Source organism: Piliocolobus tephrosceles, chromosome 21 (assembly GCF_002776525.5).
Source record: "Piliocolobus tephrosceles isolate RC106 chromosome 21, ASM277652v3, whole genome shotgun sequence".
In the NCBI taxonomy this organism is placed as follows: Eukaryota; Metazoa; Chordata; class Mammalia; order Primates; family Cercopithecidae; genus Piliocolobus; species Piliocolobus tephrosceles.
In genome coordinates, this window is record NC_045454.1 from 40,560,321 (window position 1) to 40,573,938 (window position 13,618).

Sequence of the window (13,618 nt, forward strand, 5' to 3'; positions counted from 1 at the left end):
ATAAAATTAACAGGTAGTTTCATACCTCCAAAGGAACATAAAATCTGGGTTGGGATGGCTCATGCCTGTAATCCCAGCACTTTGGGAGGCCGAGGCGGGTGGATCACCTGAGGTCAGGAGTTCGAGACCACCCTGACCAACATGGTGAAACCCCGTCTCTACTAAAAATACAAAAATTAGTTGGGCATGATGGTGCATGCTTGCAATCCCAGCTACTTGGGAGGCAGAGGCAGGAGAATCGCTTGCACCTGGGAGGCAGAGGTTGCAGTGAGCTGAGATTGCACCACTGCAGTCCAGCCTGGGCAACAGAGCGAGACTCCATCTCAAAAAAAAAAAAAAAAAAAAGGGCTCGGCACAGTGGCTCACGCCTGTAATCCCAGCACTTTGGGAGGCTGAGGCGGGCAGATCACAAGGTCAGGAGATCGAGACCATCCTGGCTTATACGGTGAAACCCCGTCTCTACTAAAAAAACACACACACAAAAAATTAGCCGGGCGTGGTGGCGGGTGCCTGTAGTCCCAGCTACTTGGGAGGCTGAGGCAGGAGAATGGCATGTAACTGGGAGGCGGAGCTTGCAGTGAGCCCAGATTGCGCCACTGCACTCCAGCCTGGGTGACAGAGCTAGACTCCGTCTCAAAAAAAACAAACAAACAAAAAAATGAGAACATAAAATCTCTCTTCTCCAGTTTCAGGAGAAAGTGATTCCCAGACAGACACTCTAGGGGCTGTTGTCCCAGGTTCTCTTATTTCCATGCACTCATGTGCACCATACATGAAAAGATCCACACAGTTAGAAGGGGTTTTCTTAAGTCATTAGGACTAGGGTCTGAGCAGGAAGAAATTTGGCTCCAGGCAACTCTCCCTTCTTGACAAGTTCATCTGCATGCCTGGGTGCTCTCTGTAAGGTTTATTTACATTTACATATAATAGAAAATAAATATTTTGGCCAGGCGTGATGGCTCCTGTCTATAATCCCAGCACTTTGGGAGGCTGAGGTGGGCGGATCGTTTGAGCCCAGGAGTTTGAGACCAGCCTGGGCAACATGGTGAAACACTGTCTCTACAAAATATACAAAACTTGGCCAGGCATGGTGGTGCATACCTGTGGTCTCAGCTACTTGGGAGGCTGAGGTGGGAGGATTGCTTGAGCCCGCTAAGTCAAGGGTGCAGTGAGTCAAAACTGTACCACTGCACTCCAGCCAAAAATAACTAAAGATTTCATGTTTGCATTTTACTAAAAAATAAAAAGAAAAAAGAAAACAGAAAAAAAAAGTATCATATCCTTGATAATTAGGAAATGTCAAATAGTTCCCACTTCAAACTGAATAGGAAGACAAAACTAATCGATTAAGATAACATTAGTGTTGATGACTACAGAGAACAATTATGTACAAATGAAGGATCAATTGATACACTCCACCACTTTTTTTAAGTTTGTAAATTTAAACTTGACCAAGATCCAGTAATTTTTATCCAGCCACCAGAGAATTTATTGTACGTTTGCACTTGGAGACCGAAACAAAAATAGTAGGAGCATTATTTTCCACAAAGCAAACAAAAACAAAACCATGAAAAAGACTAAACACCACAACCCTTGGAATGGGTAGCTTGCAGCTTCAGATACTAACACGTGAAAAATATACTGAGAGGTGGCTGGGCGTGGTGGCTTAAACCTGTAATCCCCAGCACTTTAGGAGACTTAAGTGGATGGATCACGAGGTCAAGAGATTGAGACCATCCTGATCAACATGGTGAAACCCGGTCGCTACTAAAAATACAAAAATTAGCTGGGCATGGTGACTCATGCCTGTAGCCCCAGCTACTTGGGAGGCTGAGACAGGAGAATTGCTTGAACCTGGGAGGCAGAGGTGGCAGTGAGCTAAGATCACACCCCTGCACTCCAGCCTGGCAACAGAGCAGACTCCATCTCAAAAAAAAAAAAAAAGAAAAAAAAAAAAGGCCAGGCACAGTGGCTCACACCTATAATCCAGCACTCTGGGAGGCCAAGGCGGGTGGATCACAAGGTCAGGAGATCAAGACCATCCTGGCTAACACGGTGAAACCCCATCTCTACTAAAAATACAAAAATTAGCCGGGCATGGTGGTGTGCACCTGTAATCCCAGCTACTTGGGAAGCTAAGGCAGGAGAATCACTTGAACCTGGGGGGCGGAGGTTGCAGTGCACTGAGATCTCACCACTGCACTCCCGCCTGGGCGACAAGGGCGAAACTACGTGTCAAAAAACAAACAAAAAAGGCAGAATTTAGCCCTGCCTGTGGCACACATCTGTAGTTCCAGCTATTCAGGAGGCTGAGGTGGTGGTTGCAGTAGGCTGAGATCATGCCACTGCATTCCAGCCTGGGTGACAGGGTATACCCTGTCTCGTCAAAAAAAAAAAAAAAAAAAAAGACTTCCAGCAGGTAGAAAGTCAGAGAGGACATAGTTTAGTTGAAAGGCAACAACTAGGTTTAATTAAAATCCATGGAATGCTCCATCCAACAGAACAACACACATTCTTCTCAAATTCATGTGGAACATTCACCATGATAAACCGTGTTGTGGACAAAAACACACCTTACCAATTTTCAAAGAATATAAATTGTATAAAACATGCTCTCAGACCACCATGGTATTAATCTAGAAATCAGTAACAGAAGAATAGTTAGAAAACCACCAAACATTTGGAAAAAAACCCAACACAGTTCTAAACATGAATCAAAAAAGTCTCAAGAAAAATTAAATTTGGGCCGGGTGCAGTGACTCACACCTGTAATCCTAGCACTTTGGGGGGCCGAAGTGGGCGGATCATGAGGTCAGGAGTTCGAGACCAGCCTGGCCAACATGGTGAAACCCCGTCTCTACTAAAAATACAAAAATTAGCCAGGCATGGTGGCACATGCCTGTAATTCCAGCTACTTGGGAGGCTGAGGCAGGAGAATTGCTTGAACCCAGGAGGCAGAGGTTGCAGTGAGCCGAAATCGTGCCACTGCATTCCAGCCTGGGCAACAGAGTGAGACATGGTCTCAAAAAAAATAAAAAAGAAAAATGTAACCCCTAGAGTGTGTCAGTACCTGGTAATGGAGGATAGGAGCACCTGATCAGCAAGGAACTATGGGAGCTCCATACCTCTTTCTCTCCTATGGCAGGAAAGAAACATTAGATTCCCCAGGTTTCCATTTTCCCAAGTGAGGAAACTCTCAACCAGATTGAGATTGAGGTTCTGATGCAAAGGAGCTCCTCAATTCATTAACCCTGTCTCTAGAAACATAAGTCCTGACCTTCACAGACACTGTCAATATGCACCAATTACACTCAGCACACCTACATTACAGATGTGAAACTCAAACGTAATGTCTAAAAACACACCCAAGGAAACCACAGTTAAAACCTCAGACATCCTTCCCTCTTCCCCTAACGGCATCTGCCTGTGGATCCTCAACTTCCAAGTGCTTTGCAGTTTCTCTCAGTACAAAGGGATCCTTCCATGGCGGGCATGAGTAGCTGGCAGACCTGTAGGGGAGACTCCCCAGGAAGAACCAACTGGGCCTTCAATGATCTTTCTTTGCAGGCTCAAGGGTGGACTTAGCTTGGAAACACTTATCTCAGGCCTCTGCTCTCCGGTTGCAAGGCTCTGGAACACTACTAGTAATTTTAAATGAGACAATTTAATTAAATTCTTAAGGATTGTTCCTTAAACATCCAGCAGAGGGCCTGGCACAATGGCTCACGCCTGTAATCCCAGCACTCTGGGAGGCCGAGGCGGGTGGATCACCTGAGGTCAGGAGTTTGAGACCAGACTGGCCAACATGGTGAAACCCCATCTCTACTAAAAATACAAAAAAATTAGCCGGGCATGGTGGCACGTGCCTGTAATCCCAGCTACTCGGGAGGCTAAGGCAGGAGAATCGCTGTCAATATGCACCAATTACACTCAGTGCACCTACATTACAGATGTGAAACTCAAATGTAATGTCTAAAAACATACCCAAGGAAACCACAATTAAAACCTCTGACATCCTCCCCTCTTCCCCTAACAGCATCTGCCTGTGGGTCCTCAGCTTCCAAGTACAGAGGTTGCAGTAAGCCAAAATTGTGCCACTGCACTCCAGCCTGGGCAACAGAGTGAGACTTGGGCTTTAAAAAAAAAAAAAAAATCCAGCAGAATTACTTAAACACAGTGTTTATGTATAAAGGAAGCAAGAGGCCAGGCGTGGTGGCTCACGCCTGTAATCCCAGCACTTTGGGAGGCCAAGGCGGGTGGATCACGAGGTCAGGAGATCGAGACCATCCTGGGTAACATAGTGAAACACCATCTCTACAAAAAAAAAAAAAAAATTAGCTGGGCGTGGTAGCGCGTGCCTGTAATCCCAGCTACTAGGGAGGCTGAGGCAGGAGAATCACTTGAACCCAGTAGGTGGAGGTTGCAGTGAACGGAGATCGTGTGACTACACTCCAGCCTGGTGACAAAGCTAAACTCTGTCTCTAAATAAATAAAGGAAGGAAGGAAGGAAGGAAGGAAGAAAATTTTAAGGCATTTAACAAGAAAACCCACTATTGCTTTCAGAAAATGAGAATGTCGGGCAGGGCATAGTGGCTCATGCCTGGAATCCTAGCACTTTGGGATGCTGAGGCTGGAGAATCGCTTGAGCCCAGGAGTTCAAGACCAGCCTGAGCAACAGCCAGACCCCATCTGTTAAAAAAGAAAGAAAGAAAGAAAATGATAATGTCAGTCAATTATTTCCATGGCAAGAAATAGTTTACTAAAGTATTACTTATATCTGAATGCTTCTAGGTGTTGCAAGTTTAAGTCCTGGAATACCATCTGAAATCATCAAACTAAAAGAACAGACCTCAGAAACATATTCCATGTGCTCAGGGGAAGAACAAAGAATTTTTAATAAATGTAACACTGAGATTTTTTTGTTTTCTGAGATTCATTCACTTTTTGCCTCTTTGGAAATATTTGGTACTATCTCTCAAGTTCTTCTGATAACATATATTTTATATTTATTGGAAAAATGACATTCAAATGAATAAATCTTTTCAAGGTCATAAACCCAAGGCAGGACAGTGCCAATCTGAAACTGTGCTGAAAACATAGATCACCCAGGAAAGTTTACAAAAAGGAACCTCAACCCAAAGGAGTTCCCATAGGATGTCTGTGCCCTGGAAACATACCAGAATGAGGGGCACAGCATTTTACGCAGAGTAGTTCCAAGTGAATAATTTTTCTGATTTTTTTTTTCTCTGATGTAAAATATCCACAAACAAGAAATCTTTTAAAAGAGGCATCAATTGGAAAAAAGATTATTAAAATACTGCATGTGTTTGAAATGCACCACACAGGACAATGAGTTGGTGATGATGTTTTCCACTGGAGAGGAGAAGTAGGCGTTTGGGAATACGGGGAGGGATCTGGAAATCTAGGGATTAATGGCCCGCCGTGGGAGGAGCTAGGCTGGGGGACAGGGTAGTGGATTTGCGACTCTGCTTCCAACATCTTTGGAAGACTCAGGGGGAAACCACCTTTGGGAATAAAGAAGGGACTGCGGACCCTACAGACTGCAGCTCCTCCCACTCAAACCAAACACACAAGGCGGGATTCTCCCCATGACCCTTCCGTGGTCCCTGCACAATCTGGGAAAGACTTGGGGCTGCGGGCGCGGAGCTGCCCAGAGAGGGCTCCGGGGCTGGGACCGCAGTCGCCGCGCAGGGACGGGACCGGACTCTTGGCGTCCCAGCTGCCAGCCCAGCCCCACACTGCGGCCGGAGGTGACTGTGGGGAGGCCCGGGTCCCGCGATCACGGCCGGTTCCAACTAGGCCGGCCCTGCACACTCACCATTTTCCGGCCTCGGGGGTGTCCCGGTGTTGTCCCTACGGTTCACGGAGCCAGCGCACGGTACAGCGCATCCGATGCAGGGGGACAGCAACCTGACGCGTCAAGGTGCCAGGAGACCAAAAGCTGAGCAAAACCCGATCGCATAGTGACGTAACACGCATTCGCGAAGGGTAGTCGTACCCCTCTTTCCGGCGGCGCCCCTGATTGGACAATTAATACAGCCCCGCCCCCTTTTGTCCGAATGACAGCTAGACGGCTGGTCTAGTAGCTAGGCAGATCTCGCTTCCGCCGGTGGGACGGAACTGGTGCCCTCCGTGGACAATTGTGTCGAAGCAGAAATTGTTCCGGATCTCGGGTGGGACACGGAAGTCTTCCTGCAGTGTTTCTGGATGCGGGGACAGGGATGCGCAGGAATTCCAGTCTCAGTTTCCAGATGGAGCGACCCCTCAAGGAGCAAGTCCAGAGCAAGTTGTCGTCTAGTCAAGGCCGCACAGGAACGGGAGAGTCTGATGTCCTCCAGGTACCAGGGGCTTGGCATAATGTTGTAAGGCCTCTCGTGGAATAGTGACCCTTGTTTATAAACAGACGGTTACTCCATCATGTGTAATAAAAACTGTGGGTGTATTTTAATCTTTGACTATAACAGCGATGAGGCGTCCACCTTTCTTTTCCCCACCTCCACACATTTGGCACTTTAGAAAAGGAACCCCAAGCCAGGGCTTGGTGGCGCACACCTGTAGTCCCAGCTACTGCGTGGTGGGGGTGGTGGGGGAAGTTAGGGGGTGGGTGGGCTGAGGCGGGTGGATCATGTGTCTCCAGGAGTTTGAGTTCAGTCTGGGCAACATGGCCAGAACCCATCCCAAGAAAAAAAAAAAAAAAAAAAGGAAAGAAAGAAAGAAAAAAGAATCCGTAGGACACCCGAGCACTTGGCTCTGGTGGTAAATTGCAACCCTAACCTGGGCACAGGGACTCTTTTCAGACCAATCAGGATCTATGAGACGTGTTCAGTAAACTGCATTTTACTGTGGAAGGAAATGGTTTCTTTTTGTTGGTTGGTTGTTTGTTTTTAGTTTAAGCATGTTTTTATTGCTTTTCATTTTCATTTTTGTAGATTTATGGTTACAAATGCAGTTGTGTTACATGGCTATATTTCATAGTGGCGAAGTCTGGCTTTTAGTGCACCCATCACCCAGAGGGTATATTGTATCCAATAGGTAATATTTCATCCCTCATCCCCTCTCTCTCTCCAACCTATTGGCATCTCCAGTGTCTATTATTCCACTCTGTATGTCCATGTTTAGCTCCCACTTATATGTAAGAAGATGCAGTTTTTGACTTTCTCTTTTTGTTATCGCACTTAGGATAATGGCCTCCAGTTCCATCCATGTTGCTGTAAAGTGGAAGGAAATTTATCTCAAATAAGTTTTCTAGAGTGTCCCTACAGAACTTTGAAAGGCCAAGAGTCCAAGACCAGCCTGGGCAACATAGCGAGATCCCATTTCTAAAAAAATTTTTTTAAATTAGCTAAGCATGGTGTTCACCTGTAGTCCTAGCTACTTCAGAGGCTGAGGCAGGAAGATCTCAAGGCTAAGAGTTTGAGGTTACAGTGAGCCAAGATTGTGCCACTGCATTCCAGCCTGGGAGAGAGACAGACTGTCTCTAAATTTTTTTTAAAGTAGAAACATTTTCATTTTTCTCATTATAGAGGAGACAGTGTAATCTTGAAAGCGCTCATGATCCACCCTTCTTGTAGCTCTGTGTGTACAGGTAGGTGAAGGGGGAACAATGCTTCCAAGGTTGTCAAATGTGATGTTTGGTTCTAAATTGCTGAAACTCACAAAATGCATCCTCTTGTTTCTAATTAGATGCAGAACAGTGAACACCATGGACAAAGCATCAAGACTCAAACTGTAAGTGAGATTGCTACCTGTCAGTGTGGCCACCTTCCTGGTTTATAATGACCATTTGGGCCTGTGCTTCTGTGACCTCTTTGTGGGGGGTCTTTGGGGTCTTTGTGAAGCATCAACACACTCCCATAGTCAAGGCCAATAACCAGGCTCTCAGGTGTGTCCTGTTCATTGCCCTCACCCTGTACTTCCATTGTCCCTTACCTTCATTGGTCATCCCAACACAGCCACCTGCATCCTTTGGAATATCACATTTGAGCTGGGCACAGTGGCTCATGCCTGTAATCCTGGCACTTTGGGAGACTGAGGTGGGAGGATTGCTTGAGTCCAGGAATTGGAGACCAGTGTGGGCAATGTAGTGAGACTCTGTCTCTACAAAAAATAAAAAAAATTGGCGGGGTGCAGTAGCTCATGCCCGTAATCTCAGCACTTTAGGAGGTAAGGTGGGTGGATCACTTGAGGCCAGGAGTTGGAAACTAACCTGGCCAACATGGTGAAACCTCATCTCTATTAAAAATATTTTTTAAATTAGCGGGGCGTGGTAGGGGGCACACCTGTAATCCCAGCTACTTGGGTGGCTGAGGCACGAGAATCGCTTGAATCTGGAAGGAGGAGGTTGCAGTGAGCTGAGATTGCGTCACTGTACTCTAGCCTGGGCAACAGAGTGAAACTCTGTTTCAAAAATAAATAAATAAATAAAGATAAAAAATTAGCTGGACATGGTGACATAGTCCCAGCTTCTCGGGAGGCTGAGGCAGGAGGATGGCTTCAACCTGAGACTGTGGTGACCTGTGATGGTGCCACTGCACTTTAGCCTGGGCAACAGAGCTAGACCCTGTCTCAAAAAAACACAAAAACCACACATTTGGAGTTATGTTTACTTGTTTGCATAGTTTGGACAAAACGATCACTGTAGTTCTGACCTTCCAGGTAACCACGCAAGAGACAGATAAGGCACTGGTTGGTATCATAATTCTGTCATTGCTGTCAGTTCCCTGATCTAAGTGACTCTGTAATCCCAACACTTTGGGAGGCTGAAGTGGGAGGAATTTCATGGGGAATGACTACAGCCTTCATGCATGTAGATACATAATCTGAGCCTGAATATGTCATCTTCACATAAAACCACGATTTGGTTATTGAGCGTTCTGTGAATCCTGGGTTCCTTGGCTCATAGGAGCTTCAGTGTGGCTTTTCTGGCCAGGAGCTTGCCTAACATTTTCAACAATGCAATCCTTAAGTTCAGCATGCTGGTATTCTTCAGCGTCTGGGTCACCGTCCTTCTTGTCTACCAAAACCCCAAACGGGGAAGGTCTCAATCCTGGCCTCCACTGATTTGCTGCTGCTTCTCTGTCTGCAGATGCTATGCTGTTCCTGTTCTTGTTCATTTTTTTTTTTTTTTTTTGGAGACAGGTTTCTTGCTGTGTTGTGCAGGCTGGTCTCAAGCTCCTGGCTTCAAGCAATCCTCCTGCCTCAGCCTCCCAAAGTGCAGGGATTACAGGTGTGAGTCACCACACCTGGCCTGAGTTTTCAGTTTTTGACAGTTCTCAGTATATGTGGTGGCACGCATTTGGACTTTAATACTGAGAAATTCCATTATTATTATTGTTATTATATTGTAATACTATTACTATTATGTGCTGTCGCCCAGGCTGGAGTGCAGTGGCAAGATCACAGCTCACTGTAGACTCAACTTCACAGGCTCAAGCAATCCCCCTGCCTCAGTCTCCCTAGTAGCTGGGACTAGTAGCTGGGACTAGGACTAGGTGTGCGCCACCATGCTTGGCTAATTAAAAAAAATTTTTTTTTTTTTAATTTTTTTTTTTTTTAGTTGGGCGTGGTGGTGCACATCTGTAATCCCAGCTATTTGGGGAGGCCGAGGCAGGAAAATTGCTTGAACCCGGAAGGTGGAGGTTGCAGTGAGCCGTGATTGTGCGACTGTACTCTAGCCTGGGTGACAGAGCGAGACTCCATCTCAAAAAAAAAATAAAATAAAAATTTTTAAAGTTTAGAGACAGGATCCCCCTATATTGCCTAGGTTGAACTCCTGGACTCAAGTGATCCTCCCACATCAGCCTCCCAAAGTGTTGGGATTATAGGCGTGAGCTACTGCACCCAGCCAATTTCATTATTACTTATGAGCCATATGAGTTTAGACAAGAGTTTGTGCTCTCCATACTTAACTTTTTTCATTTGCAGGATGGGAGGTATGATTGGGTGGGGCTAATCAAATGAAATACTAGTGATTATGAAATCACATTAGTCACCACAGTGATATGCAAACATAAACTATTGAAATATTGAATAAAAATAGGATTTTACTTGTTCTTTAGTAAAACACAAAGCTGTTCATTTTTTTTCTTTCCTAACATGTGCTGGAAATCTACCATATGGAAATGACACTTGTGAATGGTCATGGACTTTTAGGCCTTTGCTGATCATTAAAATAAAAATCTTCCTGGCCAGGCGTGGTGGCTCATGCCCGTAATCCCAGCACTTTGGGAGGCCGAGGCGGGTGGATCACCTGAGGTCGGGAGTTCGAGACCAGCCTGACCGACATGGAGAAACCCTGTCTTTACTAAAAATACAAAATTGGCCGGGCGTGGTGGCACATGCCTATAATCCCACCTTCTAGGGAGGCTGAGGCAGGAGAATTGCCCGAACCCGGGAGGTGGAGGTTGCGGTGAGCTGAGATCGTGCCATTGCACTCCAGCCTGGGCAACAAGAGCGAAATTCTGTCTCAAAAAAACTAAAAAAATTAAATTAAATTAAATTAAATTTTAAAAAATCCTATTTGAGGATCTCAAATACACTTTTCTTAAAGAGATAGGAAAACTATTAACAAAATATTTAACAGAATACTTCACGTCTGGTCCACAAATAACCACTTCTCAAGCAGACACCAGCTGTGTTTGCTATATACTTCAATTTAATTGTGACAGTATCTACCTGGAGACAGAGTCCGATACCAGAAGCTAACAGCTCACAAGAATGTCCCTCACTTCAAATGTCAGTTGTAAGTCCCAGGATGTGACCTATGCTTCTGACCAACCAGCTGTAAATCAGGGTTTTCATGACCCACTCTTTGGGTTTGATTAATTTGCTATAGCAGCCTAAAGAACTCACAGAAACACTAGTTACATTTACTCACTTATTACAAAGGATTTTTTTTTTTTTTTTTGAGACGGAGACTCTTGCTCTATCGCTCAGGCTGGAGTGCAGTGGCATGATCTCGGCTCACTGCAAGCTCCACCTCCCAGGTTCACGCCATTCTCCTGCCTCAGCCTCCCGAGAAGCTGGGACTACAGGAGCCCGGTTGGCAGGATTTATTTTTTTAATAGAGCAGGGTTTCACTCTGTCTTCCAAGCTGGAGTGCAGTGGCAGGATCATGGCTCATTGCAGCCTTCAACTCTTGGGATCAAGCGATCCTCCCTCATCAGTCCTGCAAGTAGCTAGGAATACAGGCATGTGCCACTGCACTCAACTGATTATTTATTCTTTGTAAAGTTAGGGGCTCGATCTGTTGTCCAGGCTAGTCTCAACCTCCAGGTCTCAAGAGATCCTCCCACCTCGCTCCTCTCAAAGCACTGAGATTATAGGAGTGAGTCACCATGCCTAGTCTTACAAAGGATATTTTATTATTTATTTATTTATTTACTCTTATTTTGAGGGTCTCATTCTGTTGCCAGGCTGGACTGCAGTGGCACAATCTTGGCTCACTGCAACCTCCATCTCCTGGGTTCAAATGATTCTTGTGTTTCAGCCTCCCAAGTAGCTGGAATGACAGGCATGCTCCACCAAGCCCAGCTATTTTTTTATTTTTAGTAGAGAAGGGGTTTCACCATGTTGGCCAAGCTGGTCTCGAACTCCTGACCTCAAGTGATCCATCCGCCTTGGCCTCCCAAAGTGCTGGCATTACAGGTGTGAACCACTGCGCCTAGCCTACAAAGGATATTTTATTTTATTTATTATTATTATTATTTTTTGAGATGGAGTTTCATTCTTGTTGCCCAGGCTGGAGTGCAATGGCGCGATCTCAGCTCACTGCAACCTCTGCCTCCCAGGTTCAAGCGATTCTCCTGCCTCAGCCTCCCAAGTAGCTGGGATTACAGGCACCCACCACCACGCCTGGCTAATTATTATTATTATTATTGTTATTATTTTAAGATAGAGTCTCTTTTGCCCAGGCTGGAGTGCAGTGGTACGATCTTGGCTCACTGCAGCCCCCGCCTACTGGGGTCAAACGATTCTCCTACCTCAGCCTCCCAAGTAGCTGGATTACAGGCCCGCGCCACCATGCCCAGCTAATTTTATTTTATTTTATTTTATTTTATTTTATTTTATTTTTTTGAGGCGGAGTCTCGCTCTGTCACCCAGGCTGGAGTGCAGTGGCCGGATCTCAGCTCACTGCAAGCTCCGCCTCCCGGGTTTACGCCATTCTCCTGCCTCAGCCTCCCGAGTAGCTGGGACTACAGGCGCCCGCCACCTTGCCCAGCTAGATTTTTTGTATTTTTTTAGTAGAGACGGGGTTTCACCGTGTTAGCCAGGATGGTCTCGATCTCCTGACCTCGTGATCCGCCCGTCTCGGCCTCCCAAAGTGCTAGGATTACAGGCTTGAGCCACCGTGCCCGGCCTTATTTTATTTTTTGTATTTTTAGTAGAGATGGGGTTTCACCATGCTGGCCAGGCTGGTCTCGAACTCCTGACCTCATGATCCGCCCACCTTGTCCTCCCAAAGTGCTAGGATTATAGGCATGAGCCACTGCACCAGGCCTAATTTTTGTATTTTAAGTAGTGATGGAGTTTCACCATGTTGGTCAGCTGGTCTTGAACTCCTGACCTCAAGTAATCCACCTGCCTCAGCCTCACAAAGTGCTGGGATTACAGGTGTGAGCCACCACACCTGGCCCTACAAAGAATATTTTAAATGATACAAATGAACAGCCAGATGAAGAGATACCTCCAGGCATATGGTTATGTTCTTATTTACCAACCGGAAGGCTCTCTGAGCCCTGTTTTTGGTTTTTTATGTTGGCTTTATTATGGTGACATGATTAATCACATCATTCACTATTGGTGATCAACTCAACCTTCAGTTTTCTCTTCCCTCCCTAGAGGTGGGGACAGAGCTGAAAGTTTCAAAGCTCCAATCACGTGGTTGGTTCCCCTGGTAACTAGCCTCCCATCCTGTGGTTTGTAGGAGCTTTCCAAAAATCACCTCATTAACATAAACTTAGCTGTGGCGGAAAGGGGATGGTTGTAACTAAAGACATTTCTTTCACCTTTTACTCTGGAACTCTTCTAGAGCTATTTTTAAGAACTGAATACAAAAGGCCATTTTTAAAATTATTATTTAAATAGGGTCTCCTTCACTCTGTTACCCAGACTGGAGTGCAGTGGCACAATCTTGGCTCAGTGCAGCCTCCACCCCTGGGTTCAAGCGATCCTCCCACCTCAGTCTCCTGAGTAGCTGGGACTACAGGTGCACACCACCACGTCTGACTATTTTTTTGTATTTTTAGTAGAGATGGATTTGCGCCATGTTGCCCACACTGGTCTCAAACACCTGAGCTCAAGCCATCCACCTACCTTGGCCTCCCAAAGTACTGGGATTAAAGGTGTGAGCCCCAGTGCCCAGCCTTTTTCATTTTTGGGACAGAGTCTTACTGTGTCACCTAGGCTGGAGTGCAGTGGTATCATCACAGCTTACTGCAGCCTTGACTTCCGTGAGCTCAGGTGATCCTCCCACCTCAGCCTCTCGAGTAGCTGAGACTACAGCCACACACCCCTATGCCTGGCTAATTTTTGTATTTTTTGTAGAGATGGGGTCTCACTGTGTTGCCCAGGCTGGTGTTGAACTCCTGGGCTCAAG

The 13,618-nt window shown here is 46.0% G+C and overlaps 2 protein-coding genes across 2 annotated transcripts in view; one reads left to right on the forward strand and one right to left on the reverse strand.

The window, feature by feature from the left end:
- ZNF791 (zinc finger protein 791) overlaps nucleotides 1-6,004 on the reverse strand; it is a 14,116-nt gene extending 8,112 nt beyond the window's left edge. Inside the window, exon 1 of the mRNA XM_023188614.2 lies at nucleotides 5,840-6,004. Coding sequence (XP_023044382.2) covers nucleotides 5,840-5,842 — 3 coding nt within the window. The 5' untranslated portion in view covers nucleotides 5,843-6,004. The remainder of the gene's footprint in view (nucleotides 1-5,839) is intronic.
- Nucleotides 6,005-6,108: 104 nt separating this feature from the next.
- ZNF490 (zinc finger protein 490) overlaps nucleotides 6,109-13,618 on the forward strand; it is a 31,857-nt gene continuing 24,347 nt past the window's right edge. Inside the window, exons 1-2 of the mRNA XM_023188786.2 lie at nucleotides 6,109-6,359; nucleotides 7,705-7,749. Coding sequence (XP_023044554.1) covers nucleotides 6,243-6,359; nucleotides 7,705-7,749 — 162 coding nt within the window. The 5' untranslated portion in view covers nucleotides 6,109-6,242. The remainder of the gene's footprint in view (nucleotides 6,360-7,704; nucleotides 7,750-13,618) is intronic.